General features: G+C 38.7%; 1 protein-coding gene across 1 annotated transcript in view; it reads left to right on the forward strand.

Moving 5' to 3' along the window:
- The window catches only part of tes (testis derived transcript (3 LIM domains)), a 40,039-nt gene extending 12,730 nt beyond the window's left edge, over positions 1-27,309 (forward strand). Inside the window, exons 3-7 of the mRNA XM_073059502.1 lie at positions 8,939-9,191; positions 9,746-10,069; positions 21,220-21,435; positions 25,233-25,391; positions 26,776-27,309. Coding sequence (XP_072915603.1) covers positions 8,939-9,191; positions 9,746-10,069; positions 21,220-21,435; positions 25,233-25,391; positions 26,776-26,967 — 1,144 coding nt within the window. The 3' untranslated portion in view covers positions 26,968-27,309. The remainder of the gene's footprint in view (positions 1-8,938; positions 9,192-9,745; positions 10,070-21,219; positions 21,436-25,232; positions 25,392-26,775) is intronic.
- The last annotated feature ends 343 nt before the right edge of the window (positions 27,310-27,652 follow it).

A 27,652-nucleotide genomic window follows, 5' to 3' on the forward strand; every position in this document is an offset into this window, starting at 1 on the left:
ATATCCTTGTGCAATTGGATTTCCTCACTCACAGACCCCAGTCAGTTTGGATTGGCAACAACATCTCCACAATCTCCATCAACACAGGTCCTGTGTGCTTAACACCCTGTTCTACTCGCATTATAGCCTCACTGTGAGGCTAATCACAATCCAGTGCCATATTTCATTTGCTGACGACACAACTGCCATTAGATAAATCAAAGGTGGTGACTGTTCAGCATGTATGTAGAAGGGAGATTGAAAATCCTGGCTGAGTGGTGCCACCAAACCACTCGCTCAGTGTCAGCAAGACCAAGGAGCTGATTATTGGCTCAGGAGGAGGAAACCAGAGGTCCTTGAGCCAATCCTCATCAGAGGAGGAGAGGGTCGGCAACTTTAAATTCCTCAGTGTTATTTCGGAGGATCTGTCCTAGGCCCAGCATGTAAGTGCAACACTGAAGTTGGCAGTTCCTCTACTTAGAAGTTTGTGAGGATTTAACATGGCATCTAAAACTTTAGCAAACTTCTATAGATGTACTGGAAAGATTGACTGGCTGCACCACTGCCTGGTATGGAAACACTAATGCCCTGGAATGGAAAATACTACAAAAAGTAGTGGATACAGCTCAGTCCATCATGGGTAAAGCTCTCTCTCCCCATTACTGAGCACATCTAAACACTGTCGCAGGAAAGCAGCATCGATCGCCCAAACCATGCTCTCTTGCTGCTGCCATCAAGAAGAAGATACAGGAGCCTTCAGGAACAGTTATTGCCCCTCATCCATCAGATTCTTGAACCAATGGGGATAACTTCACTTGACAAGCACTGAACTATTTCCACAACCTTTGAACTCTTTCAAGGACTCTTCATCTCCTGATCTCTTTACTTGAGTCAGAGTTATAGAAAAGTAGAGCACAGAAGTAGGCCCTTCCTCTCACCTAGTCCATGCCGAATGATTTAACCTCCCTACTCCCATCAACCTGCTCATAAATCCAAATCTATTAAAGCTTTCCTTAAAACTCGGGTCCTCAAGTCCCTGCAACATCTTTGTAAATTTTCTGTGCTCTTTCAAACTTATTTACATCTTTTCTGTTGGTAGGTGACCAAAACTACACGCGATACTCTAAATCAGGCCTCACCAACGTCCTGTACAACTTCAACATAACATCCCATCTCCTGTACTCAGTACTTTGGCTATCATGAGTTAATGTGCCAGAAGCTTTCTTTATGACCCTATCTACCTGTTCTGCCACTTCCAATGAATTATTCCCAGATCCTGCACTCCTTGACCTACGGGTCACTGTGTAAGACATACCCCATTTGATCCTACCAAAGTACAACACCTCACACTTGTCTGCATTAAATTGCATCGGCCATTTTTCCAGCTGGTCCAAATCTAGCTGCAAGTTTTAAGTCCCTCTCCCCCCCCCCCCCCCCCCGACCACTGTACCCCTAATCTTGGTGTCATCCGCAAGCCTGCTGATCCAGTTAACCACATTATCATCCAGATCATTGAAATACTGTAGATAACAATTAACCTAGCATTGATCCCTGCAGCACTCCTCTAGGCCAGCCAGAGAGACAACCATATTCCACCACTCTGGCTTTGTGTGAGAAGCCAGAAAGTGGTAGTAGATGGTTGCCTTGTATCATCATCGTTATGGCCGTGTCATGGGCGATCTTGGCCTGTAACTGTGATTGTACTCAGCAAGTTGTTCTACAGAAGTGGTTTGCCATTCCTTTCTTGGCAATATCTTTATGAGACGGGTGACCCCAGTCATTATTAATATTCAGAGATTGACTGCCTGGTGTCAGTGGTTGTATAACCAGGACTTGTGATGTGCACCAACTGCTCGTACGACTGTCCACCAGGCTTCACGGGATCCTGATTGTGGGGGTTAAGCACGTGACCTGCAGATTAGTGGAGGGAAGGAGCACCTCGCGCTCCTTTGGTATAAATATATCTCCGCGTTGCCACCTAGGTTGCCTCTACCAAAATAATAGTCTTTTGTACATTGGTTGTTTGGTTGTCCTGTTGGGTGCAGTCTTTCATTGATTCTATTATGTTTCGTGGATTTACTGTGTATGCCTGAAAGAAAATTAACTCAAGTTTGTACATGGTGACATCTACAGTGTTTACATTGATAATAAATTTACTTTGAAATTTGTTTTCTCACACTTGCCACGTCACTCTCTCTCCTTAGCATGTGCTCTTTGTTTAAATCGGCCACTGATCCTACAACAGTTCAGTTTCAAAATTCTGCTCTTTCACCTAGATCTCTTCATTCATATTAGTAACCTCACCCAACCCTTCAGTGCTCCATCAAATCTGCTGTCTTACGTGGCACAGTTTTAATGGCTCCTCGCTTGGCAGCTTCCGGAACACCCTCCTTCAGCCTCTACAAGAAACCTCCATCTGTCCTTGTGTAATGAATTCTTACTAACTGACATTTGTGGTTCCAGTTTGCCACCTGTCAGAACTCGACGAGTATCGCACATGGCAGCATACGGTGTTTGAACATACTGAGTGATGTATGTCAGCTTATCCGCTGATTGACACCAACTCTGGAACGTTTTGTGCTGAATTCTTGGCATTACATTGGGGAATTGATCTCTCCAATCTCATGCCAGTCAACCTAGTCTATGAGGAAAATATAATTTTCTCCGGTGATGACCTGTCTCCAGTCATTTTAATGAATTTGAGGACAGTATTTAAAACTAATGCTATTGCAGTGCCTAGTTCAATCGTGGGATTGAGATTTGTCCTGATGCAGGTACAGTGATGGATTCCTGTTGTGGCTGATGGGACGTGTTGTCTGAGAAAATGATTTCCAATCTTGAGCAGCAAGCAAGCCAGTTAACTGGCTGGTTTGAATACTTAAAGGTTGACGATACTATATTCTATTCTTACAGTCGATATAACTGCTATTTTTATCCAATTTAGTGAAGAGTAGCCTCATTTGGTACATTGAAAGACACAGGGAATGGCATTGTTCTGAATTAATGCCCAACCCAATCCAGGATGCACTGCGGCAGCCTGCAAATGTTGCTATGCTTCAGGTGCCACATAGTATCCCCATAACTTACCAAAGCTAAATTGTACGTCTTTGGAATCTGGCAGGAAGCTAGAACATGCAGAGGAAACCCACATGGTCATGGGGAAAATGTACAAACTCCTTCCGGACAGTGCAGGAATTGATCCCCCATCTTGCAGCTGGCACTGTAAATTGTTACCCTTGCCACTGCACTATTGTGCCTCTCTACAGTACAATGTCACCCTTATGTTTGTCTTTCCCTGCAGGCTGGTGTGTGCTTAGTGAAACATGCAGCCATTCAAGGCCTCTTCAGTCACAATAAAAATGTCTGTAATATTGCACTAATTTAAACCATGACAGCTTGCTTTTCCATTGCTGGAGAGGCTATTGAAATGTAACAGTTACTATTGGGCATTGCCACTAGCTTCAGGTTGTATTCTCCTGACAGCTGAATGAAGCTTTGCTTTTTCAAAAAAAAATGATAAAATTGCTATCAACAAAAGTCAACTCAAGTAGCACTTATGAACTGTAAATTAATACTACAAGAGGAAAATTAGTTGAAGAGAGCTGAGCACACTTCCCACACATTAAAATGGCCTAGATTTATTTTCCATTATTAGACTGAACAATTGAGCAAAACATTGGCAAGGAAAAAGTAACCTTTAAAGTACAATAGTAAATTTCCCATTAGCCTCAAAGACAAAAACTTGCTCACAATCTTTGTGCAAGTTTCATGAAATTTCTGCATTGAGTTTGCAGAAGAAAATTTTTGAAGTGCTACTTAACAGCATAAAATTGAAGCTCTGGAGATCTGAATTTAAAAGAAAAAAGAACAAAAATGATTGTGTACTCACCAAGTCAGGTAGTGTTTGCAAACAGAAACAGTTAGCAATTCATCACTTGTTCGCTTTTCATCACTTTAACTGGAAGCTCATTAACCTGCACTGTAGATTATTTCCAGTGTTTTCTCTTTACATTTACACAACATTTTGCTATTAGAATTAATTTAAGTAATTTATTAAATATCTGGATGTGAATATAAGTCAGTGTAGTTTAAATTGTACAGAACAGGAATAAATTAAACTGAAAATCTGCACTCTTTAGGCATCTAGTGATAGAATTTTAAGAATTTTTAGAAAGTTTGTTTAAAGCATATTTCCTTCTGGAATAAATATAACACTGTTTAAACCACTCTAGCTTAAAGGATAACTGCACAAAATGCCAACCAATTGCCAAGCTGCTGCTTCTGATGCTGTTCCCAGATTAGCCTTGTCTGTTTCAACTTATTTCATCCCTTTGCTGTCCATCAATTTACATATTCTCGCTTTCCCCTTGGGTCTTCACCCCATTGCACTGATGCCCTTTATCTTGTTATGCTCTCCGGACTCCACTCCTGCTTCTTTCAAATTCACAGCTCGGGATAGCTGTTCCAGGTCTTCATCCCATTCAGTTAAGGTTCATAAGTGCTGTTGAGTTGCTTTTAGTTTTCTGTGGCTTGTATAATTTCTCTTTTTTTTTTTTGCTCAGTGGAGCACCGAGTCAGGAGGCCGGTGTATCTTGAAAGATTTCCAAGGCCAGCCTTGTCAATACATATGCTGCTTGTTCTTGCCAGTAGTCAAGACATTGAAGCTTTGTTCTGTATTGATGGCCAAAACTTTCTGATGGTTTTGATATGACTGAATTGTGCACAATTGAACTGAATTCCTTGCAGCTGTTCTTTGTACTTTGGTGTTCGGTGAACTGAGGATCTGTGCCACCCACACTACCAGTCAGCCAATGCTGGACCTGCTTATAATTTATTAAAGTAATGAAGCAAACTTCTTCCAGGCCTTTTGTTAGTCTTATATCCATAAGTGGGAAATCACTGGAGGCTGCGTTCTGTCACTGAAATGTGTGGTACATTATAAACAATTCATGCACATATATGTCTGTGAGAGGTTGAGTTAATGTATTCCAGGAGGACATATGGGAGTTTCTGTTTGTGTTAAAAGCTGACTCATCTTTGATCTGGGCAATAGCTTATGAATGGTCCAAAGTAACAAATGGAATCTCATGACACTGTGATCCACAGTCTCATTGTTCTTCACATTAAATAACACTATTAACACAATTATTACACAGTGCTATCAAGAAAGTGAGTCAAAGAAGAATTATGATTTTATTAATCATCAGTGCCTTGTTGCATGAAACATTTCATAACTCCTTTTGGACAGCAAAGAATCTGCTGGTATCAAACTGATAATTTATCCCTTTTGTCAGTCATAACTCCGTACACTATAGAGGCACTAGTCGTGAATCTCCTACAACATGCAGATTCCTGATTCCCAAATGTAAACAGTAGCTTGGTTGCATATAGAATTTAAAAGTCGACCTTCTAAGGTTTTTCTGACGCCTGAGTATAAACTGATGTGGAGGCTGTTGTTGAGTGCTGTCAAGTCATCATTGACTCATGGCAACCTTATGGATATTGGAGTTGTTCATGGGTTTTTTTGTGGCAAAATACAGAAGTAGATTGCTTGGCCTTTCTGCACAGATAGTACTGTTGCCCAGATTGAGACCTGGCTGGACTTGAACTCATAACCATTTGCCTCAAAGTCCAGTGCTGATACTACACCAGCAGCCAGCCCAAATGTAGAGGCTAGACCTCACTTATAAATACTTCATGGTTACAATGGCAGATTTATCCAATCACAACTAAAAGTTAGTAAATGCACAGATAAGAGTACAACATCATGTAACTTTTGTGTATGTTTAATATTAAGTTTTTATAATTCTTAAACTTGTGTTTTCATAACTTTGCAAATTGTGGTTTCATTTAATGTCTGTGTATTGTGAACTTTTAACTTCATCACTTTTTGTGTTGAGACCATAAGGTATAGGAGTAGAATTAGGCCATTTGGCCCTTCAAGTCTGCTCCACCATTTCATCGTGGCTGATCCAATTTTCCTCTTAGCCCTAATCTCTTACCTTCTCTCCATATCCGTTCATGCCCAGACCAATCAAGAATCTATCGACCTCTGCCTTAAATATACATAAAGACTTGGTCTCCACAACCGACTGTGGCAAAGCATTCCACACATTCACCACTCTGGCTAAAATAATTCCTCCTATCTCCGTTCTAAAAGGACACCCTCATCTGAGGCTGTGTCGCCTGGTTTGGCTCTCCCACCATAGAAAACATCTTCTCTGCATGCACTCTATCAATACGTTTCCATGAGATCACTCATCATTCTTTTGAATTCTATTGAATACAGGCCCAATGCCATCAAACACTCTTCATATTCAATCCTGGAATCATTTTCATTATCCTTTTTTTAAAATATTATTTATTTATTGAATTTTAGAGATTACAAAGAATAAATGTGGTGATAAAATAGCAAGAAAAATGATATTAACCCTCCCCCCCCCAACCCTTATCTAAAGAAAGAGAAAAAAAAAGAAAGAAAAGAAAGATTGCCTGGATATCAGAGGATCCCCACATGCTCCATGGAGTTCAAAATAATTTTGATATTTATTTTCACTTTCCCCAATTACTATAATTTTATCTTCAAAGGACCTATGTATCTCATCCTATCTTTTGTAAGTATGGTGACCAAATTTTCAAAAATATATCATATTCATTTCTTAGGTTATACGTAATTTTTTTCAAGTGGAATACAACTATGTATTTCATTATTCCAATGATCCATAGTTAAATTTAAATCAGATTTCCAAGTAACTGCAATAACTTTTTTGGCTACTGCCAAAGCAATTTTTATAAATTTTTTCTGATACTTATTCAATTTAAATTTCGTTATTGTCCCTTCAATGTCTCCTAATAAAAATAATAATGGACTATGTGGGAGTTGTACTCCAATAATCTGTTCCAATAAAAGTCTTAAATTAATCCAAAATGGTTGAATTTTAAAACAAGACCAAGTAGAATGTAAAAAAAAGTACCAATTTCTTGTTTACATCGAAAACATTGGTCAGACATATTTGAATTTAATCTATTTATTTTCTGTGGTGTTATATATAATTGATGTAAAAAATTATATTGTATTAATCTAAGTCGAACATTTATTGTATTTCTCATACTATCAGAACATAATCTTGACCAATTTTTTCCATCAATTTTAACATTCAGATCAGATTCCCATTTTTGTCTTGATTTATGAATTCCTCATTTAATTGTCTGCTTTTGAATCAAATTATACATACAATATGTAAATTTTTTAATTTTTCCTTTCTGAATTAATATTTCTATTTCACTAGGTTTTGGCATCAACATTGTTTGTCCCAGCTTTTCTCGTAAATAAGCTTTTAATTGAAAATAACAGAAAAGAGTGTTATTTGATATTTTATATTTATTTTTTAATTGATCAAACGACATCAATATACCTCCTTCAAAAGTCACCTATATATTTAATCCCCTTTTGAAACCAATTATGTAAAAGTTTATTATCCATTGTAAAAGGAATAAGCCTATTTTGAATTAAAGTCCTTTTTGCTAATAAAGATTTCTTTATCTCATCGTCCATATTTACCTTATTCCATAAATCAATCAGGTGTCTTAATATAGGAGATTCTTTTTTTTCCTGTATCCATTTGGATTCCCATTTATATATAAAATCTTCTGGTATATTTTCTCCTATCTTATCTAATTCTATTCTAATCCATGCCGGTTTTTCTTCATCAAAAAAAGACGCAATAAATCCAAGTTGATTTGCTTTATAATAATTCTTAAAGTTTGGAAGTTGTAACCCTCCTAAATCAAATTTACGTGTCAATTTTTCCAATGATATTCTTGACATCTTTCCTTTCCAAAGAAATTTCTTTACATATTTATTCAGTTCTTGAAAAAACTTCTGAGGTAATTGTATTGGTAAAGTTTGAAATAAATATTGCAATCTAGGAAATATATTCATTTTTACAGCATTAACTCTACCTATTAATGTTATTGGTAACATCATCCATTTATCAAGATCCTCTTATTTTTTTTAATAATGGCAAATAATGTTGTTTATATAAATATTTTACATCATTATTAACTCTAATACCTAAATATTTTATCCCATTTATTGACCATCGAAATTGAGTTGCTAATCGACATTGATTATAATTTCCTTTGGTAAGGGGTAAAATTTCACTTTTATCCCAATTTACTTTATAACCCAATACACATTATCCTTCTTTGAACCCTCTTCAGTTTCAACACGTGGGGGGTCCAAACCTGTTCACAGTACTCCAAGTGAGGCCTCACCAGGGCTTTATAAAGTTTCAAATTACATCCTTGCTTTTATATTCTAGTCCTCTTGAAATGAATGCTAACGTTGTAGTTACCTTCCTCACCACAGACTCAACTTACAAATTAACCTTTAGGGAATCCTGCACAAGAGTGTGATTCTTGCATTGTGTGCGAGAGATCCTGGGTTCAAATCCTGCATGAGCCTCTTTTTTGATGGAACTGCCAGAGATGGTGGTGAATGTGTGTTCAATTCTCAACATTCAGTCCATAGCTGTTTATTTCACTGAAATTGTAATAAAGTTATTTTGTATTTTTTTTTAAAGTTGTTTCATATCTGTAGCTCTCCAATTTTGTTTTATTTTATGGGCTTTTTTTTCTGATTGAATTTTATTTGCCTTTTATTCATTTTAGATCTTTTCCTTTTGTAATGTCATTGTTTCTCTGAAGAAACAAGAACACAGTGTGTGGTTTTTGCTTTGTCACTGATGACTAGGAAATATGAGGATATCATGTGAAGCTTGGGGAAGATCAACAACTTCCTGTGCTCAATATGAAGCTGCTTCTGTTTTGTCCATTATATGCTCAGCATGCTTTTTCATTAAATATTTGCAAGATTAATTCACTCTGATTGCAACTGTACTTCAGAATAAATAGAATCTGCAAATCTCTATGCTTTTTGATGTCTCTAAATTCACAGGAAGATCTGCCGTAATTGTAAGTGTGGTCAGGAAGAGCATGATGTTGTTATCACTAATGAAGAAGACAAGAAAGTGGGCAAACTATTTGAAGATACAAAATACACTGGTCTTATTGCAAAACTTAAAACTGATGGCGTGCCTGTCTACAAGCGCAACATGGTGACTCTTACTAATCCAGTAGCAGCCAAGAAGGATGTATCCTTTAAAACCGTTACATATGAGTGGGCCCCACCTGTCCAAAATCAAGCATTGGTGAGTAGATAGAAGTACTTTACAGATGTGTGACTAACTCAAAAAGCACCATTGCAAATTGGTCTCTATTCTAAATCTTCTAATCTGGATTTTTTTAAAAACTGTCAGATTTTAAATTTTGATGGGTTTTTTTGATCAATATTTTGTTAACCTCCTTTATGAATTGAGATGATCACAGCACACTTCAAAATGAGAAAAAAGATTTTTAAAAAATGCAGAAAAAGGTCCAAACATCAGAACAATGTGTCCCAATACTTTTTATGGAATACTTTGCCGGAATAGCCTGAATACTTTGGCATTTTGCCATTCCAGATGTACGTACATCGTAACAGCTACACATTTATCTTGTTGCTTTATCTGGAACTGGAAAATCCTTAGTTAAACTGCAGGTGTGATGAGTACAGGGAGAATAACCAGTTGGAAAACTCGTTTGTCTTTGAACAGCTGTTGGATCTTCTGCGTGTTTCCTTAGAGGCAAATAAGGGAAAAAGTTATCTTGCCTGACTCACAAACTTGGAAAGCTTTACTAATTCAGCTAATTTCTTCCTTTGAAGGCTGTGCGCTATATGGAGTTGCTACCAAAAGAGAAACAGCCAGTGGCTGGCTCGGAAGGAGCACAGTATCGAAAGAAGCAGTTGGCTAAGCAGTTGCCTGCTCATGATCAAGATCCTGAAAAGTGCCACGAGTTGTCTGTTAATGAGGTGAAACAGATGGAGCAGTTTGTGAAGAAATACAAGAATGAGGCGCTTGGGGTTGGTGATGTCAAACTCCCTGATGAAGTGGAAGCACAGTCTAAAGAACAAAGCAAAGGTGATACTGGTATGCGAAGTACAACTGCTGCAGTGGGATCAGTGGCTGGGCAACCTGATGCTAAGTATGTAAGTATTAAGGAGGGTGGAGCTTAACATTATTGATAGGCATTTTTCTTTTATTTTTTTATTTTATTCTTGAACAATAATTAAAAGATAAACCTTCCAAAACAAGTTCTGTTTTTAAGGCACACGAGTGAATCTGCAGGTGCTGGAAATCAATAAAAACACAAAATGCTGGCAGAACTCAGCAGGCATTTTGTGTTTCTGTTTTTTTTTTAATTTGTAATTATCAACAGCATCTCTAGTTTGACTGTTAATTAGCTACAGCTAATTATGCCAAAATGAATATCTTTACATTATAAAATAAGTTATCTCTCTTTCTAACTGCTTCACAAAGATATGCTTTCTGAATGGACCTTGAGATTCAAGAATTTGAAACTGGCGCCATTATTGGGAGTCAAAGAAGCTGCTGCGTCTCTGCGTGCCGCCATGTTGGATATATTTAGTACAAGGTTTTAATTACTTGGTTCTTTTTTTTCAGGATTGTAGCATATTCTGAAAATATTAACAATTTAAAGGAAGCACTATAATTATTTTAGGTGTTGCTATAAGTTGATCTACTCAGATACAGTTCACATAATAGTTTGTGAAGTTGCTTTGGTTTTACCTTGGTTTCCCTGTTGCCTTGAGCAAAATAACATCTTGAAGTTCCCCATTAAATATATTGTTGTTGTGGTAGAGCAATGATCTTAAACTACAACTGCCATTCCAACAAAATCATGAGTTTATTTACCTTCATCTCAACCTGATACCTGGGTTGTTTCTCCCAAGGCATGATGCCATTGTTCCATACAATTGGTATGTACACTTGGAACCTGCTAAAAATTGGAGTTTTTCTCATTTGACAGGAGAATTTATGAGCTTTGCTTGTGGATCCATATCATGGAAGTAACCCTGGCATTTGCTTCAAAAGATAACAATCTTGGGGAGAAGAACATATGAGTAATATGATTCTTAAGACTAGACAATACAGCACTACCACGAATCTGGTGCCCATTCTTAATATTTACACAAAATCCTTGCTATGATTTCCATTTGTGTTTCCTTAATAATTAATGTACTCCAAGTATTTAACTGTTTGCAATGCTTATCCGGAGATATGATGAAATTGTCTTTCTCTCATTATTTTGCTCAATCCTTGAAAGTATTGATGGGTCCATGGAACACGGTCTGGGCACCTGTTTAGTTACTTTCTGAACCTTGCTGTTTAATATGTTCTGCTTCCCCTACCTCCTCATTAACTAGGAGGGGATTACCAGAGATAACTCTTCAATGTAAAGAGGAGAGTTCTTACCAGCCTGGGAATGGGAAGGAAATGTACTTCTGTGTATACCTACTCACGTAGGCCTCCCTTTTTTTTTGAAGGTTGTCATTTTGGGTGGCCCACTTGCAGGGAGCCAAAACAGCACAAATTCTTCAAGTGAGGGAGATAACTAGTATGGTATAGAGACATAGAATAGTCACGTACCAGAATACTTTGGATGCCTATCCTAGACAGGGTTGACCACTGAGAGCAGGAGTTGAGTTGCACAGCCTACATGATTGTGTTCTGCAGGTGAGGCTGGTGAAGAGCCTGAGGGATGAGAGGATAATTGGGACAATTTTCAAGATCGTCTAATGGGCTGGTGATATCACTGTGTTCAGATAAGTCTGTTGGTTGCTTGGAGACCACCTCACTGTTTAATATTTCCCTACGTAGACAGATTAAACCAAGTCCTTCAAGGCAATGCAACATTGGAGTCATCAATCCAGAGTTAGGTCCTGGATTTTAATAGGAAACATGGATTTTATTAACTTCTGTGACCCTACAGGCCAAGTCTCCTGTGATCTTACAGGCTTATGCTCCAGTTAGTACAATGTTTTTGATTTATATTACATCTTCAACAACTTTTTTTTTAACACTTTCATGCTTTCTATGTATGATTGGATGATTGGCTGGTGTGTAGCCTGTAGACCAGGTTGTCTATTTTCAGGGTGGAAATGACTAACAGGAGGGGGCATCATTTTAGGGTGATTGGAGGAAATTTGTAAGAGGGATGTCGGTGATAAGTTCCTGCTGACATTGAGTAAGAGGTTGTTGATGTGGCAGCAGTCAGCTAGATTTTCAATCTCCCTCCAATGTGCTGATTCGTCATCATCTTTGATTCAGCCAACGACAGTAGTGTCGTCAGCAAACTTAAATATGCTGTTGGAGCTGTGATTAGCCATACAATCATAAATAATAAAGCAAGTAGAGCAGTGGGCTGAGGACACAGCCTTATGGTGTACCTGTTCTGACAAGTGCAATTGAATCCTGGACTTCCTCACAAGGAAGTATTGAGGCCAAAGTCTTGGAGCTTTTTAATTAGTTTTGAAGAGATGATAGTTAAGTCTAGCGGACTAATGTTCTACATCCATTAGTCAAGAGTATTACATTGAGGATCTTTGTAGCTGCAAGTAGAGAGACCAGGAACCCCCAAGCCTGCAATTACCTGGAAGTCCCAGAGCTTAAGTTTCAAATTAGCAAAAACTCGAGCTCAAATTTTGAGTGTTCAGTGATTCACTGTTGCATGTCTCGGGCTTGTTCACACCTTAATAAAAATGACAGGCGGTGATGCTTATCTACAAGTGTGTGCTTGTTTACTACCTAATGTTTAGAGATAGATTAACACTTGACAACAGGATGCAAAGTGACCCACTTTTTAGGTTTTCTCCAATCTTTCACTTTCTCAACTATTTTCTTGCCCTAACTGAATTGAGCTTTTGGAAAAATAAAATGGAGGAATGAAGGGACTTTAAACACTAAGCATTTAATTGTAGTTTAAACCTCCAATTGTAGAAGTAAAATAGCAAAAATAGTTTGAATAAATCTTGCTTTATAACTTGTAAAGTTTGATTTCAAGCCAATTCAATGGAATGTGGAGCAAGAATATTGAATTTGTATGCTGTAGATAAATAACGTTTCTGTATAACAAAAAACTTGGGAATAACTGCATGAGGGAAGTTGCTTTTGCAGGTTAACTACTTGGCTCTCACACTTCAGGAGTAGAGAAGTGTCCCCTATGGGCCCAATGTGCATGTTGAACTCCACTTTGGAAATTTGGTTTTTATGTTAAGTCGGAACACTAAATTTCATAGAACACAAGCTATCGTGTTGCAGATAGAGAATTCATAAGAAAGGATCAGTCTCTACCATAAATTTAAAAAGCTTAAATGTGGGATTTCTTTTCTCCATTTCTATTTTATTTTCATTGAAAATTGCATTAAACGTGGCAGTTGACATCTTGATTTGCGTTATGATTTAAGTTTAAAATAATTGCTATGGAAGATATCCATGATTGAGATAAGTGCTTTGGGAATGCAGGAATTTTTATAAAATGTTTGTTTATTTCTTGCCTAGGAGGATTTTTTTTAAAGAAAGGAGCAAAATGCTGCTCAGCAGTGGGTTTTCTTTTTGTCTTTTTGCCATCAGATTGTGATGAAAATGTTTTTTCTTTTCTCAACTTTGTCAGTGATAGCTTTCCACAAAAGGCATATGTACTTGCACCTTCCACACATTTCTGAGCCGTTGAACTCTCATCTCCAGTTTTACACCATCAAACAAATTCAGTTCCCTTGTATTCCTGATTCCAGATAGCTCCCTAAAAGCTATGTTTACTGATGTAATCTGGTCTGGCATTTTCAACACTCCTGTTTTTCAAGAGAAAAAATAACAGGATACAGCTTATAAGTCCATCACCTTGATGAGTCATTTTATCCCTCCAGTGATAAACATTTAAAACTGAAATTGGTTTGAATGAACATTTCCAAATATGCTTTGAATCTTTTTTTTGTCCAAGTACTTAAGACCTGAAGGAACCATCTGCTTGTTTTCACATTATTGTGTTGGCTCAACGATTGAAAGAAATTAATCCCCTTTTGTCCTTGTACATATTGTTTAATTCTGAGTGTTGGGAGGAGAATAATTGCACTGTGTACTCTCTCTCTCCTGTCTTTGATCAGTTCATTTGTTATGTGCCATGTCATGTGACATAGACGCTCATGATCTTTCCATAACCACGATTGTTCTTGGCAAATTTTTCTACAGAAATGGTTTGCCATTGCTACCTTCTGGGCAGTGACTTCACAAGATGGGTGACCCCAGCCATTATCAATACTCTGAGAGATTGTCTGCTGGGATGTCAATGGTCACTTAACCAGGACTTGTGATATACACCAACTGTTCATATGACCAGTTTCCTGATTGGTCAGGGCATCAAAGGATGGCGAGAAGGCAGGTGTATGGGGTTGCGTAGACTCTGGGATCAGCCATGATGGAATGGCAGAGCAGACTCAGTGTGCTGAATCCCCTAATTCTGCTGCCATGCCTTATGGTTTCATGGACCATCTACTGCCTGCTCTCATGGCTTCACATGACCCTGATCTAGGTGCAAAGCAGATGCTACAGCTTTCCCTGGAGACTAGTGGAGGGAAGGAGTGCCTAAACCTCCTTTGACAATAGACAGTAGGTGCAGGAGTAGGCCATTTGGCCCTTCTAGCCAGCACCGCCATTCTCTGTGGTCATGGCTGATCATACACAATCAGTACCCCGTTCCTGCCCTCTCCCTGTATCCCTTGACCCTGCTATCTATAAGAGCTCTATCTAACTGTCTCTTGAATGCATCCAGAGACTTGGCCTCCACTGCCTTCTGGGGCAGAGCATTCCACATATCCACCACTCTCTGGGTGAAAAAGTTTTACCACATCTCTGTTCTAAATGGCCTACCCCTTATTTTTAAACTGTGGCCTCTAGTTCTGGACTCACCCATCAGCGGGAACATGCTTCCTGCCTCCAGTGTGTCCAATCCCTTAATAATATATGTTTCAATCAGATCCCCTCTCATCCTTCTAAATTCCAGTGTATACAAGCCCAGTCGCTCCAATCTTTCAACATATGACAGTCCCGCCATTCCGGGAATTAACCTTGTGAACCTACGCTGCACTCCCTCAATAGCAAGAATGTCCTTCCTCAAATTTGGAGACCAAAACTGCACACAATACACCAGGTGGGGTCTCACCAGGGCCCTGTACAGCTGCAGAAGGACCTCTTTACTCCTATACTCAATTCCTCTTGTTATAAAAGCCAGCATGCCATTAACTTTCTTCACTGCCTGCTGTACCTGCATGCTTGCTTTCATTGACTGATGTACAAGAACACCTAGATCTTGTTGTACTTCCCCTTTTCCTAACTTGACTCCATTTAGATAGTAATCTGCCTTCCTGGTCTTGCCACCAAAGTGGATAACCTCACATTTATCCACATTAAACTGCATCTGCCATACATTTGCCCACTCACCCAACCTGTCCAAGTCACCCTGCATTCTCATAACATCCTCCTGACATTTCACACTGTCACCCAGCTTTGTGTCATCAGCAAATTTACTAATGTTACTTTTAATCCCTTCATCTAAATCATTAATGTATATTGTAAACAGCTGCGGTCCCAGCACCGAACCTTGCGGTACCCCACTGGTCACAGCCTGCCATTCCGAAAGGGACCCGTTAATCACTATTCTTTGTTTCCTGTCACCCAGCCAATTTTCAATCCATGTCAGTACCCTGCCCCCAATACCACGTAACCTAATTTTGCCCACTAATCTCCTATGTGGGACTTTATCAAAAGCTTTCTGGAAGTCCAGGTACACTACATCCACTGGCTCTCCCTTGTCCATTTTCATAGTTACATCCTCAAAAAAACTCCAGAGATTAGTCGAGCATGATTTTCCCTTCATAAATCCATGCTGACTCGGTCTGATCCTTCTACTGCTATCCAAATGTGTCGTAATTTCCTCTTTTATAATTGACTCCAGCATCTTTCCCACCACTGACGTCAGGCTAACCAGTCTATAATTCCCTGTTTTCTCTCTCCCTCCTTTCTTGAAAAGTGGGACAACATTAGCCACCCTCCAATCAGCAGGAACTGTTCCTGAATCTATAGAACATTGGAAAATGATTACCAATGCGTCCACGATTTCTAGAGCCACCTCTTTAAGTACCCTGGGATGCAGACCATCAGGTCCCGGGGACTTAACAGCCTTCAGACTCAACAGTCTATTCAACACAGTTTCTTGCCTAATATAAATTTCCTTCAGTTCATCCTTTACCCTAGTTCCTTTGGCCACTATTACATCTGGGAGATTGTTTGTGTCTTCCCTAGTGAAGACAGATCCAAAGTACCTGTTCAACTCATCTGCCATTTCCTTGTTCCCCATAATAAATTCACCTGTTTCTGTCTTCAATGGCCCAATTTTGTTCTTAACTATTTTTTTGCTATTCACATACCTAAAGAAGCTTTTACTATCCTCCTTTATATTCTTGGCTAGTTTACCTTCATACCTCATTTTTTCTTGGCGTATTGGTTTTTTGTTATCTTCTGTTGCTCTTTAAAAGCTTCCCAGTCCTCCGGTTTCCCGCTCATCTTTGCTATGTTATACTTTTTTATGTTTATACTGCCCTTTACTTCCCTCGTCAGCCACAGCCGCCCCTTACTCCCCTTAGGATCTTTCTTCCTCTTTGGAATGAACCGATCCTGCACCTTCTGCATTATTCCCAGAAATACCTGTCATTTTTGTTCTACTGTTTTCCCTGCTAGGGTATTGTTCCATTGAACTTTAGCCAGCTCCTCCCTCATAGCTCCATAGTTCCCTTTGTTCCCTTTGGTAGAGACCTACTCCACGATGTCATCGTTTTAGATGAGTCGCTACCTTCAAACACCTGTGCTGAGAATTCAACTGCATGGCAACTTTTTTTGTATGGTCTGCTACTTCATTTGTAGACTGCATTAGGCTCTTCCATGTTCAGATGCATCATCAGCCCATGGTAGACAGATCCAAACCACTACCATGTAAAACACAAGCAAAGTGTTTGGTAATGCATCTGCAATTCGTTTATGGCCATGAGAAAGCCAGTCCACACAGCATTCCATGAATCCAATTTACTGTGTGTACTTTTGTACGTTAGAACAGCTAGTCCCAGGATTTTTTTATGTTGGAAAATACACTCTCAGCCTCCTGGGAGTTCCAGTTTGATTTGGATCCAATAAAGCATTTTTGAGTTGCTGAAGTGATGAAGTGTTTTCAGATGCAGAAAACTTTCTTACCATGCCCATTTTTAGCAGGGCCTGAAATAGCCAGCTCTTTCTGTCAAGACGTTTGCCCAATTCTCCACTAACCCTCTCCAAAGTACAGTGCACAACCCCCAACTAAGTAACGGTCAGTTTCAAAACTCCTTGGATTCTGGATTAGTTCCTGAGGATTGGAGGGTGGCTAATGTAACCCCACTATTTTTTTTTAAAAAAAAAAAAGGAGGGAGAGAGAAACCGGGAAATTATAGACCGGTTAGTCTGACATCGGTGGTGGGGAAAATGCTAGAGTCGGTTATCAAAGATGTGATAACAGCACATTTGGAAAGAGGTGAAATCATTGGACAAAGTCAGCATGGATTTGTGAAAGGAAAATCATGTCTGACGAATCTTATAGAATTTTTTGAAGATGTAACTAGTAGAGTGGATAGGGGAGAGCCAGTGGCTGTGGTATATTTAGATTTTCAAAAGGCTTTTGACAAGGTCCCACACAGGAGATTAGTGTGCAAACTTAAAGCTCACGGTATTGGGGGTATGGTATTGATGTGGATAGAGAATTGGTTGGCAGACAGGAAGCAAAGAGTGGGAGTAAACGGGACCTTTTCAGAATGACAGGCAGTGACTAGTGGGGTACCACAAGGCTCAGTGCTGGGATCCCAGTTGTTTACAATATATATTAATGATTTAGACGAGGGAATTAAATGCAGCTTCTCCAAGTTTGCGGATAACACGAAGCTGGGCGGCGGTGTTAGCTGTGAGGAGGATGCTAAGAGGATGCGGGGTGACTTGGATAGGTTAGGTGAGTGGGCAAATTCATGGCAGATGCAATTTAATGTGGATAAATGTGAGGTTATCCACTTTGGTTGCAAGAACAGGAAAACAGATTATTATCTGAATGGTGGCCGATTAGGAAAAGGGGAGATGCAACGAGAACTGGGTGTCATTGTACACCAGTCATTGAAGGTGGGTATGCAAGTACAGCAGGCGGGGAAAAAGGCAAATGGTATGTTGGCATTCATAGCAAAAGGATTTGAGTACAGGAGCAGGGAGGTTCTACTGCAGTTGTACAAGGCCTTAGTGAGACCGCACCTAGAATATTGTGTGCAGTTTTGGTCTGCTAATCTGAGGAAAGGCATTCTTGCCATAGAGGGAGTACAGAGAAGGTTCACCAGATTGATTCCTGGGATGGCAGGACTTTCATATGAAGAAAGACTGGATCGACTAGGCTTGTACTCACTGGAATTTAGAAGATTGAGGGGGGGATCTTATTGAAACGTATAAAATTCTAAAGGGATGGGACAGGCTAGATGCAGGAAGATTGTTTCCGATGTCGGGGAAGTCCAGAACGAGGGGTCATAGTTTAAGGATAAAGGGGAAGCCTTTTAGGACTGAGATGAGGAAAAACTTCTTCACACAGAGAGTGGTGAATCTGTGGAATTCTCTGCCACAGAAAACAGTTGAGGCCAGTTCATTGGCTATATTTAAGAGGAAGTTAGATATGGCCCTTGTGGCTAAAGGGATCAGGGGGTATGGAGAGAAAGCAGGTACAGGGTTCTGAGTTGGATGATCAGCCATGATCATACTGAATGGCGGTGCAGGCTCAAAGGGCCGAATGGCCTACTCCTGCCCTATTTTCTATGTTTCTCATGGTCTGTTAAGAATGCTCTTTTTTTTAAACTTGCATCGAGTCCTTTGAGAATTAAAATGCTATTAATGCACAGATCTTTTAAGCAACTAGAAAAAGTGAATATCAAAAAAGTCTACAAGATGGAAGCAGAATTAGGCTATTCGGCCCATTGAGTCTCTCAGCCATTTCATGATGGCTGATCCATTTCTCTCCTCTCCATTCCCTTTTCACGCCCTGACTAATCACCCTTTTCTGCAACTTCCCTCCAGCTGCACAGCCCTCTAAGTCATCTGTGCTACGATGCTGCACTCTTGAGCAGTGAATCTGTATTCTGAATGTCTGAACAAACTTAGTGCTTCAATTCCTATCTCGGTCAGTAGTATTTACAACCAATGGACAGCAGAGGGAGAGCGTCACTTTCTTTCTGATGAATCAATCCATTCCATTTCATGATAAGTAGGAATTAGTGAGTAAAATATGTAGGTCCAAAGGTCCAAGCAACTTTCTATTCACACGTTTTATTATTTTAGCTATACATTCCCTGAATTTATTTTCACTCAGTTGTGATATTTTCAACTACAATTCATGCAAATCCAGCAAAATTGTGTACATGAACAACTTAAAGTATGAAGATTAATAGCAGAAATATGTTTCTTTAAATATTGGTTTTTGAATTTAACTTGTATTATCTTAATGTGATTGGGTCAAAGTTTCAGTGGAAACTGACCTCCTCTTTTAAACAGGATCCATGTTCTTTGAGATTTAGATGCATGACATTGTTTCCATTATTTTCTTTGCAGTTAGCCTTTCAACATGGGAAAACAAATTCATCATTAGCCTGCTAGAGAGCTCTTCCAGAATTAATAGGTTGCTTTGTTTCAACATCTGTTGTGATTTTCCTTCAGTGCATGGCTTTGAGGTGTGGACATAGTGAAAGTTTTTATGCTAGATAATGGATTCAGATTTATTGATTTCTGCTGAACTAGTTTATGAAGTTCATGAAGAAGTAGAACACTAACAATTCCATTTTTCACAAACCACAATTATTTCATCAGAATGAGCCATTCTTCAAACAAGTGAGATACCCGACAATTTGCTCCCTCCAAGGTCGACACAGGTTTTGTGGAAGTACACCATGAATTACTGATTAGAGAGCCTCATCTCTTGCTTTTAGTGTTATTCAGTTTTAATGAGGCTTCAATTATTTATGTGAATAACGCTTGTAAGATTGCTTCTAATATTTATTAAAACCTTTTGCATTGAATTTATAACATTTTGTTTTTAGTAAAAAGACTGGATTTTATGATACATTCAAATTATGTGCTGTATTTTAGTATTTGATCTTCATGCTTTCCACTCCATTGTTCTTTCCCTATAAACACCTCCTTGGAAAATATTTTGGTTTCTTTGTTAAAATGGAACATTCAGTGACGCATTCACTAAACCACTTCATTCAGCATTTTTGTATGACTTGCCTTTTAAAGATAGTTGACTTGTTATGCTATGGATTGTTAAGACTAGGTTTGACACTCTGCAATCCAGATTGGTTCTGTGTTTGACTAGTAAATGCAGATTACTTTCTAATTTTTCTAACATCAAGATTTTAGCTGATTCATAACCCATTTTCAATAAATGATATCAGCAGGATCATCTTCACAGACATAGAAGGGCCTGATGAGGTCTATCGCAGGTAGCCAAGCGGGGCAAGAAAGGAGATTTCTGGGGGTGTAACAGAACTTTGTATCCTCTTTATCCACAGACCGGTGGACTGGAGTATAGCTAATGTTGTTGCTCTGCTTAAAGACAGTAGAGACATACAAGAAAATTGTACAAGAAAATTCCTCTCAATAGATGCGGCCTGGCCTGGCTGAGTTCCTACAGCATTTTCTCTCTGTTGCTCTTGATATCCAGCATCTGCAGGATCTCTTGCATTTCTGTGGAAAGAGAAACGAGTTCACATTTCAGGGTGAATCGTTCCTTTGATAACTTTCGATCTCTCTCCATTAATTTTTGTTCAAATTTATGACTGGTGAAGTTAAAATTAGTCATTGCTACAAGTTTTCCTCATGGTCTCTCCTTGTGATTCAATAGCATGCCAAAGAAGCATTTTGACCTAAAATGCTATCTCTTTCTTTCCACAAATATTGCCTGAACTGCTGAGACCTGAAGAAGGGTTTTGGCTCAAAATGTTGACTATTCATCTCCATAGATGCAACCTGATCTGCTGAGTTCCGCCAGCATTTTGTGTGTTTTTTAAAAAATTGTGCATTCATGCTTGTAGATGTCTATATCTGGAATTTGATAAATTAAGAAACCCCGTCACACCAGAGTTTTGTATCTGAAATCCTTAATTTTATTTCTACACTGTAGCAGATCTAGCCATTTTCTGGACTCTGGTTACTGAATTGCAGACTTTTGTCCTTATTTCAGGAATGCTTCCGCTGCAAGCTGAACATGAAGAAGGGTGACCCAGCTGTGTATGCAGAGCGGGCTGGCTATGACAAGCTGTGGCATCCTGCTTGCTTTGTGTGCTGTGTCTGCAGCGAACTTCTCGTGGATATGATCTATTTTTGGAAGAAGGGCAAACTGTACTGTGGCCGTCACTACTGTGACACCGAAAAACCACGGTGTGCTGGCTGTGACGAGGTAGGAAAATAAATAGTCTTTGGAAAAGCAGATGAAAGTGTGTAAAGCTTCAATATATTTTGTATCAGAGAAATCCAGTGAATTATTTAGACTTTTTAAGAGCAGTAAGAATCCATATAAAGATATAATTTTTTGAGTTCCTTTTACTTTTGTCATTCTTCTTGCAGTCAATAAGATCCAGTCAGGTCTTGACACTAGATGTGAAATGGCTGCGTCTAGCTATAATCTTACTCTTCAACTTTAGAAACACAGAATGTTTGTGAATTAGATTGCCACTTACAAAATGGCAAAATAAATTTGTATGCCAATGTACTGCTGCAAGCTTTCTAAATTCTTTTCAGTGCATGCCTATACCTCATTTTAAATTCTGTCAACTCTGAATTATCAAAAGCAGTTTTATAAAAAAAAAAATGAAGGTCGTAAATGTATATGGAACCCTGCGAACAATGTCTGAAATACGTCTTATGGAAATGTTTGATGATTAACTTCAATAAAAAAAATAAATTACAAAAAAGAAGAAAAAAAACCTTAAAATGCCAGAGATATTCACACCAGCTGCAACTGAGGTGACAGAAACTCAACATTGTGTACCTGGGGAGGTATTGATGGTTTTTTTAAAAAATCAGAAATGCTACATAGAATGAAACTATTTGTTTGTTTTGCTCAAGTTTACTCTACTTCTGAAAGGTAACAAATCAAAAGTTAGGATCTTAGGAGCTTAAAGTATGCTACTGGGTATTGAAAACTCTAATGGGAAACTTACTAGGTTTTTAAGAACGTATCTCCTGCCTCTTTTGACAAACCATTTCTTCAAGTGGTCCTTGTTCATAAGAATTTAACTTTATGTACAGTATCAGGGATGAGGGGGAGGTTCTGTGTGGATCAAACTTAATTAACTCCTTATAATTGTCCAGTACACCTCCACCCCTCCCTACCCTGTATAATAGGGAAGTTGTATTTCAAGGAAAAAAGCTTTTGAGTTTCACAATTTTCCATAAAACAAACCAAATTTTGTTTTTCTTTTGCATTTTATTTACTTTTTTTCTTATAGAAACTGAGGAAAAATAGCTCATCTCAAATTTTTGGTTGTGATTTGTCAATTCAGTGTGCGTAAAATTTCTGTCTTGAGTTGCCATATAGCTGAGTGCGCACTATATATAGTTCACCTCATGATCATTTGAACTTGAGCAAGTCAGATTGCACTTTAGGCTGTAGCCACAGAATGTGTCTTTACATAAGTAAATAAGTGAGCAGGGAGAAGGCCAGTTTCCACAGAACTTGAAACTTTGTTATTTCTCATTTGTTACAACACAATAGGAAGGTGTTGCACTTGACTTTGGTGCCTTAACCAAAACTTGGTAATAGTTTGCTCATTTAATGGACAACTTTGGTGGCTTTCACAAATGATATTCCACAGTAAAACTGAATATACATAGCTGCCAATATACTACTTTAACCCTTTTTGAACTTTAAAGTGGAATGAAAAACATTAAGACACATTCCAACATGAACAGATCACATAGGTCACCTGTCCAGGTAGGAGACGACAGAACAACTGTACAGTACAAACTTCAGTAAACAAAGTCTGTTAAGTGACTTCTATTTGCTTCAAATAGACTTGCAAAGAAATGTCTTTAAATTGAGGGTTTTTTTTTGCAGACTAGAGAGTCATCCACATGTGAGGGAAAAGTGCCTTGCAAGAGCTAAATGGAAAATATTGAGCTATATGGTCTGTTCAAAAGTGGGAAGTCAAAAGTTAAAATTGTGATGGATTTCCTACTTATGAAATTAGCTTGGATTACATATTTCAATTTTCTACTATTCATTTTTACTAAAAAGGGATTTGAAGTAGGATTACTTGCATATTTTCTTTGGGGGGTGGGAATAATTGAGCTTTGCTACAGAAAACATTTTAACTGCCTAAACTTCATCAGGTATCCGAGTTCTTGGCCAGGTACTTGTGATTATGGCCTTCTGGTGAAATCAGATAACAAGCTGTAGCTCCCCCATGTATCAGTCCCTTGAATGACTGGCTACTCTCATAGCGTGCAAGAACCTGTTGATTGCAAGACCTGACCTTTCCTAAACTCTTATATCAGTGGAAAATTACTCATAGTCAAAATCCACAGGGAAGCCATTGTTATAATCTGAGTTCAATTGTTTTTTTTGGGGAAAAAGTCTGAAACATCTAAAGCAAATATGCATATGTTAACTTTATTGTTGAGGTAATCATGAAAGAAGAATATATGGTGGTGTGCACATTAAATATACTCTACATTTATCTAATTTCCTTCCTTTACACTGTCCATAGTTAGAATGAAAGTTATCCAGAGATTTGGTTGAAGAGGAAGAAATTCAATTAATTCATAATTTTATTTTCCTTAAATGCACGGTATTAATATTTTAAACCTGAAAGCTCAATACTATTTTTATGTGTGTATGAACAAAATTGTAGACAAATGTAATGGTCAAATTCAATAGTTTAAGGTTTCTTTATTGAATGCTCAAATGGAACACTTGACCATAAAAGAATGAATATTTGGCAACTAAATTTTACCTGATGCTATGAAAGAGACCAATCAGATGACCAGTAATGTAACTAGTTGCTCTATTATGTAGAGATTTATTTACACAGATCTGCAGTGTAAGTATAAAAACACACTTACAAATATTTTTTTCCAGCCACCCTTCCCTAAAAGTGCTTTACCCCTCCTCCTACTGTCTTATTCATCTCAAAGACTGCAGTGCCACAGGAGATGCAGATTCATGGCTTGGTATTTTCTGTAACACCTTAAATTTACAGATTAAAAACCTAAGAATCCTTTTTTTCCCTCTCCATTTTCTTCTGGTGGTTCAGTTCTGGCCTTGGACTGTAGGTGGCACTGTAGTGCATGCTCTTCTCATCTGCCCATTGGCCTGATGTCCTAGTTTTGAAGCTTTCTGGCTCACTTATATGCACTTTACCAAGTGCCACTCCAACCTGCCACATCACTAACTTGAAAGTAAAAGCTGGGAGATCTGGAGTTCCATTTTTGAAATAAATAAATAAATCATGAAATATAATTTTTTAAATGAGGATAGAATCCTGCACACAATTCCACTTTATTCTTGCTGTGAGACTCCTAATCTTATTGTAAATCATTATAGTCAATCAATACCATTAAGTTCAACTAGAAGGCCTGTGACTGATGATTAACTTGCCTTCCACATAACTGTGCTTGACCAGAATGCAAACTCCTTCACCAAAACAATAGGTGCCATAGTCGATTTCCAGAAAATGCTCCTAATCCTGTTAATCCAGACAGCAAAGTGGTTCAATTCTGTTCAGTAATAATACCCATCAAAATCTGAGAGCCAAACCTCCTGAAGCTGGATATACTGCACTGGCTTTCTGTGGCTCAAAAAATGCAGTGTCAAATTTTTGTACCCGTGTTGACAGAATAATGGACACTGGCATCCTGTCATCAAGTCCAGTCCTGGTTATTGTGATTCCTACAGTGCATTAGGATTTAATTTGCAAACTTCATTTTTGTTTCTGTAGACACCCTCCCATTTCCAACAATATTCTGTCTTATTTGGCTTTTAATATTGGTTGTTTTGGACTAAAAGTAAAAAGATAGAAAAAATATCTATTACACTGGCACACTAAAAATTATGAATTAATCAAATCTGAGTTTTTTTCATTCTAGAACTTGTAGTGCGATAATTCTGTTCTTTGTAATAACTCATATTAACTAATCACAATGTGTTGAATTCACTGCTCTTATTATTGCCATCTTTCTTTCTTTATTTCCCAGCTGATATTCAGCAATGAGTATACCCAGGCTGAAGGGCAGAATTGGCACTTGAAGCACTTCTGCTGTTTTGAATGTGACTCTGTCCTCGCAGGAGAAATCTATGTGATGGTGAACGAGAAACCTGTCTGCAGACCTTGCTACGTGAAGTTTCATGCTGTGGTAATGTATCTCATCGGAAAGTTGCATCTTGTTGAAGATTGATCCTGCCCTTGAGAAATGAGAGATTTTCAGTTGGCTTCATTTCAGTTAAATGATGCATTGTCATCAACTAGCAAAGGAGTCAACAATTTGGACTAATGATTTGGCTCTCCTAAGGGCTATCGAGTTGATTCTGTTCAACCATTCTTTCCCAGTCTTTTACTTCATAAAAGTAGATTTTTTTTCGTAAGTTATATCAGATGGCAGTTTATATCCTAACTATTCTATAGTTTAAAAAAAGATATTCTTCGTATTCCCTCTGATACCTTACCTAATTAACTGCAATTCTTATGTAGAATATAATGCATAATTTAAAAATACTATTAAGTATATCATCATCATGTGGGTGATCATGGCCTTGACCATGATTGTCCCTGACAAGTTTTTCTACAGAAGTGTTTTGCCATTGCCGCCTTCTGGGCAGTGTCTTTCCAAGACAGATGACCCCAGTCATTAGCATAGATTGTCTGGCATCAGTGGTTGCATAACCAGGACTTGTGATATGCACCAGCCGCTCATACGACCATCCACCACCTGCTCTCGTGGCTTCACATGACCCTGATCGGGGGATAAGTAAGTTGCACACCTTGTCCAAGAGTGACCTGCAGGATAATGGAGGGAAGGAGTGCCGTGCACCTCATTTGGTCGAGAAGAATCTCCACCCTGCTAACCTACTATCAAATTCATGTTGGATTTTTCAGTACATGGAAACGATTGTTTAAGAAAGACAACATTATTTTGGTGTTTTATCATAAATCTGGTATAAAGATCTGTTCCGTGTAGATACATGGAGATGCACAACAGGGGAACAGGCTGTTCGGTCCATCTGGTCCACACTAACCAAGATTCCCATCTAAGCTGCTCCCATTTACCTGGGGGAAGTGTAAAGATATAATGGTCAGATTTGAAGAGGGAGACATTATCCGGAAGGTGTGCAGGATCATTCTTTGCAGTTAAGTATGTAGAAAGAAAACTAGTGCAAAGGGCCAAAGCATGGGATGGAATTGAACCAGTATTAAACAATGGCAGTTCCTTGCTTGTCCTAAGTTTGTAACAGGTACCAGCTCTGACTACCTGTAACACCCAATTTCTGAATGCCATTGCTCTGTGGCCACAGCCTTGAAACGAACACCTGGGAAAATAGAAAATTATAAAAAAGCAGTGAGGTAATGTTCAATGTCCATTCAGATGGCTGAGGGGAAGAAGCTGTGAGAATGTAGATGAGAAGTAAATACCTTTTTTAAAAAAACTGCATGCTACTAAATGCCACATATTGAATCTTTAGAATGAAGACAATAAGCTGTGCAGCGATTATTTCATTATTTGCATCAATCTTTTCTTTTAGGTGTGCCAGGCCTGTCATAATGTCGTTGATCCAGAGGCTCAGCGTGTTACATATGGGACCCACAACTGGCATGCCACCCCTGAGTGCTTCCTGTGCTCCTGCTGTGGCAAGTGCCTGATTGGCCAGAAGTTCATGCCAGTGGAAGCAATGTTGTTCTGCTCAGTGGACTGCAAGAAGAAGTTGATGTCTTAAACAGAGGCACAATTAAAATCGAGTGTGGTACCATGTTTGCGAATTCTAAATTCTGGTACTGATGGGTTGTGAATTGAGGAATTGCTCTGATTTCAAAATGAAAGAATGCGCTAATCAAAGTAATAGGTTTTGCATGATTGTAACTAGGGAATTTGTTAGTGAAATCACCTCCTCCTGTAAAACCACTTATTTTATGCTAAGCATCTTGGTTCTGAAGATCAAAGCTGGAAACCACATTCTTAAAAATATAAGAAATGACGTTCTTTTTTGTTACTCAGTAGTACAAAATGTACCTTTTGTATTTCCTTTTTGCTTAAATAAAATTTCAATTGACAAACACAATTTCAATTGATCTGTTTCTTTCTCCCTGCTTGTTCTGCAATCTAGACATGAGCTGCTCTGCTGGCATTAAGAGTTAAAACACACCTGCAAACAGCACTCTGCTTTGTCGAGCACCTCCACCTCATCCACCACAAGTGGGCCTTCCCGGAGGACAAACATTGGAATTCCCATTCCCATTCCAACATGTTGGTCCATGGCCGCCACCTGTGCCAAGATGAGGCCACCCTCGGTGGAGGAGAAACACCTCCTGGGTATCAGCCCCCAACCTGATGCCATGAATAGCAATTTCTCCTTCCAGTAAAAAAAAATTCCCTCTCCCCTTCCTCTATTTTCCACTTTGACA

Source organism: Hemitrygon akajei, chromosome 10 (assembly GCF_048418815.1).
Source record: "Hemitrygon akajei chromosome 10, sHemAka1.3, whole genome shotgun sequence".
Taxonomy (NCBI): Eukaryota; Metazoa; Chordata; class Chondrichthyes; order Myliobatiformes; family Dasyatidae; genus Hemitrygon; species Hemitrygon akajei.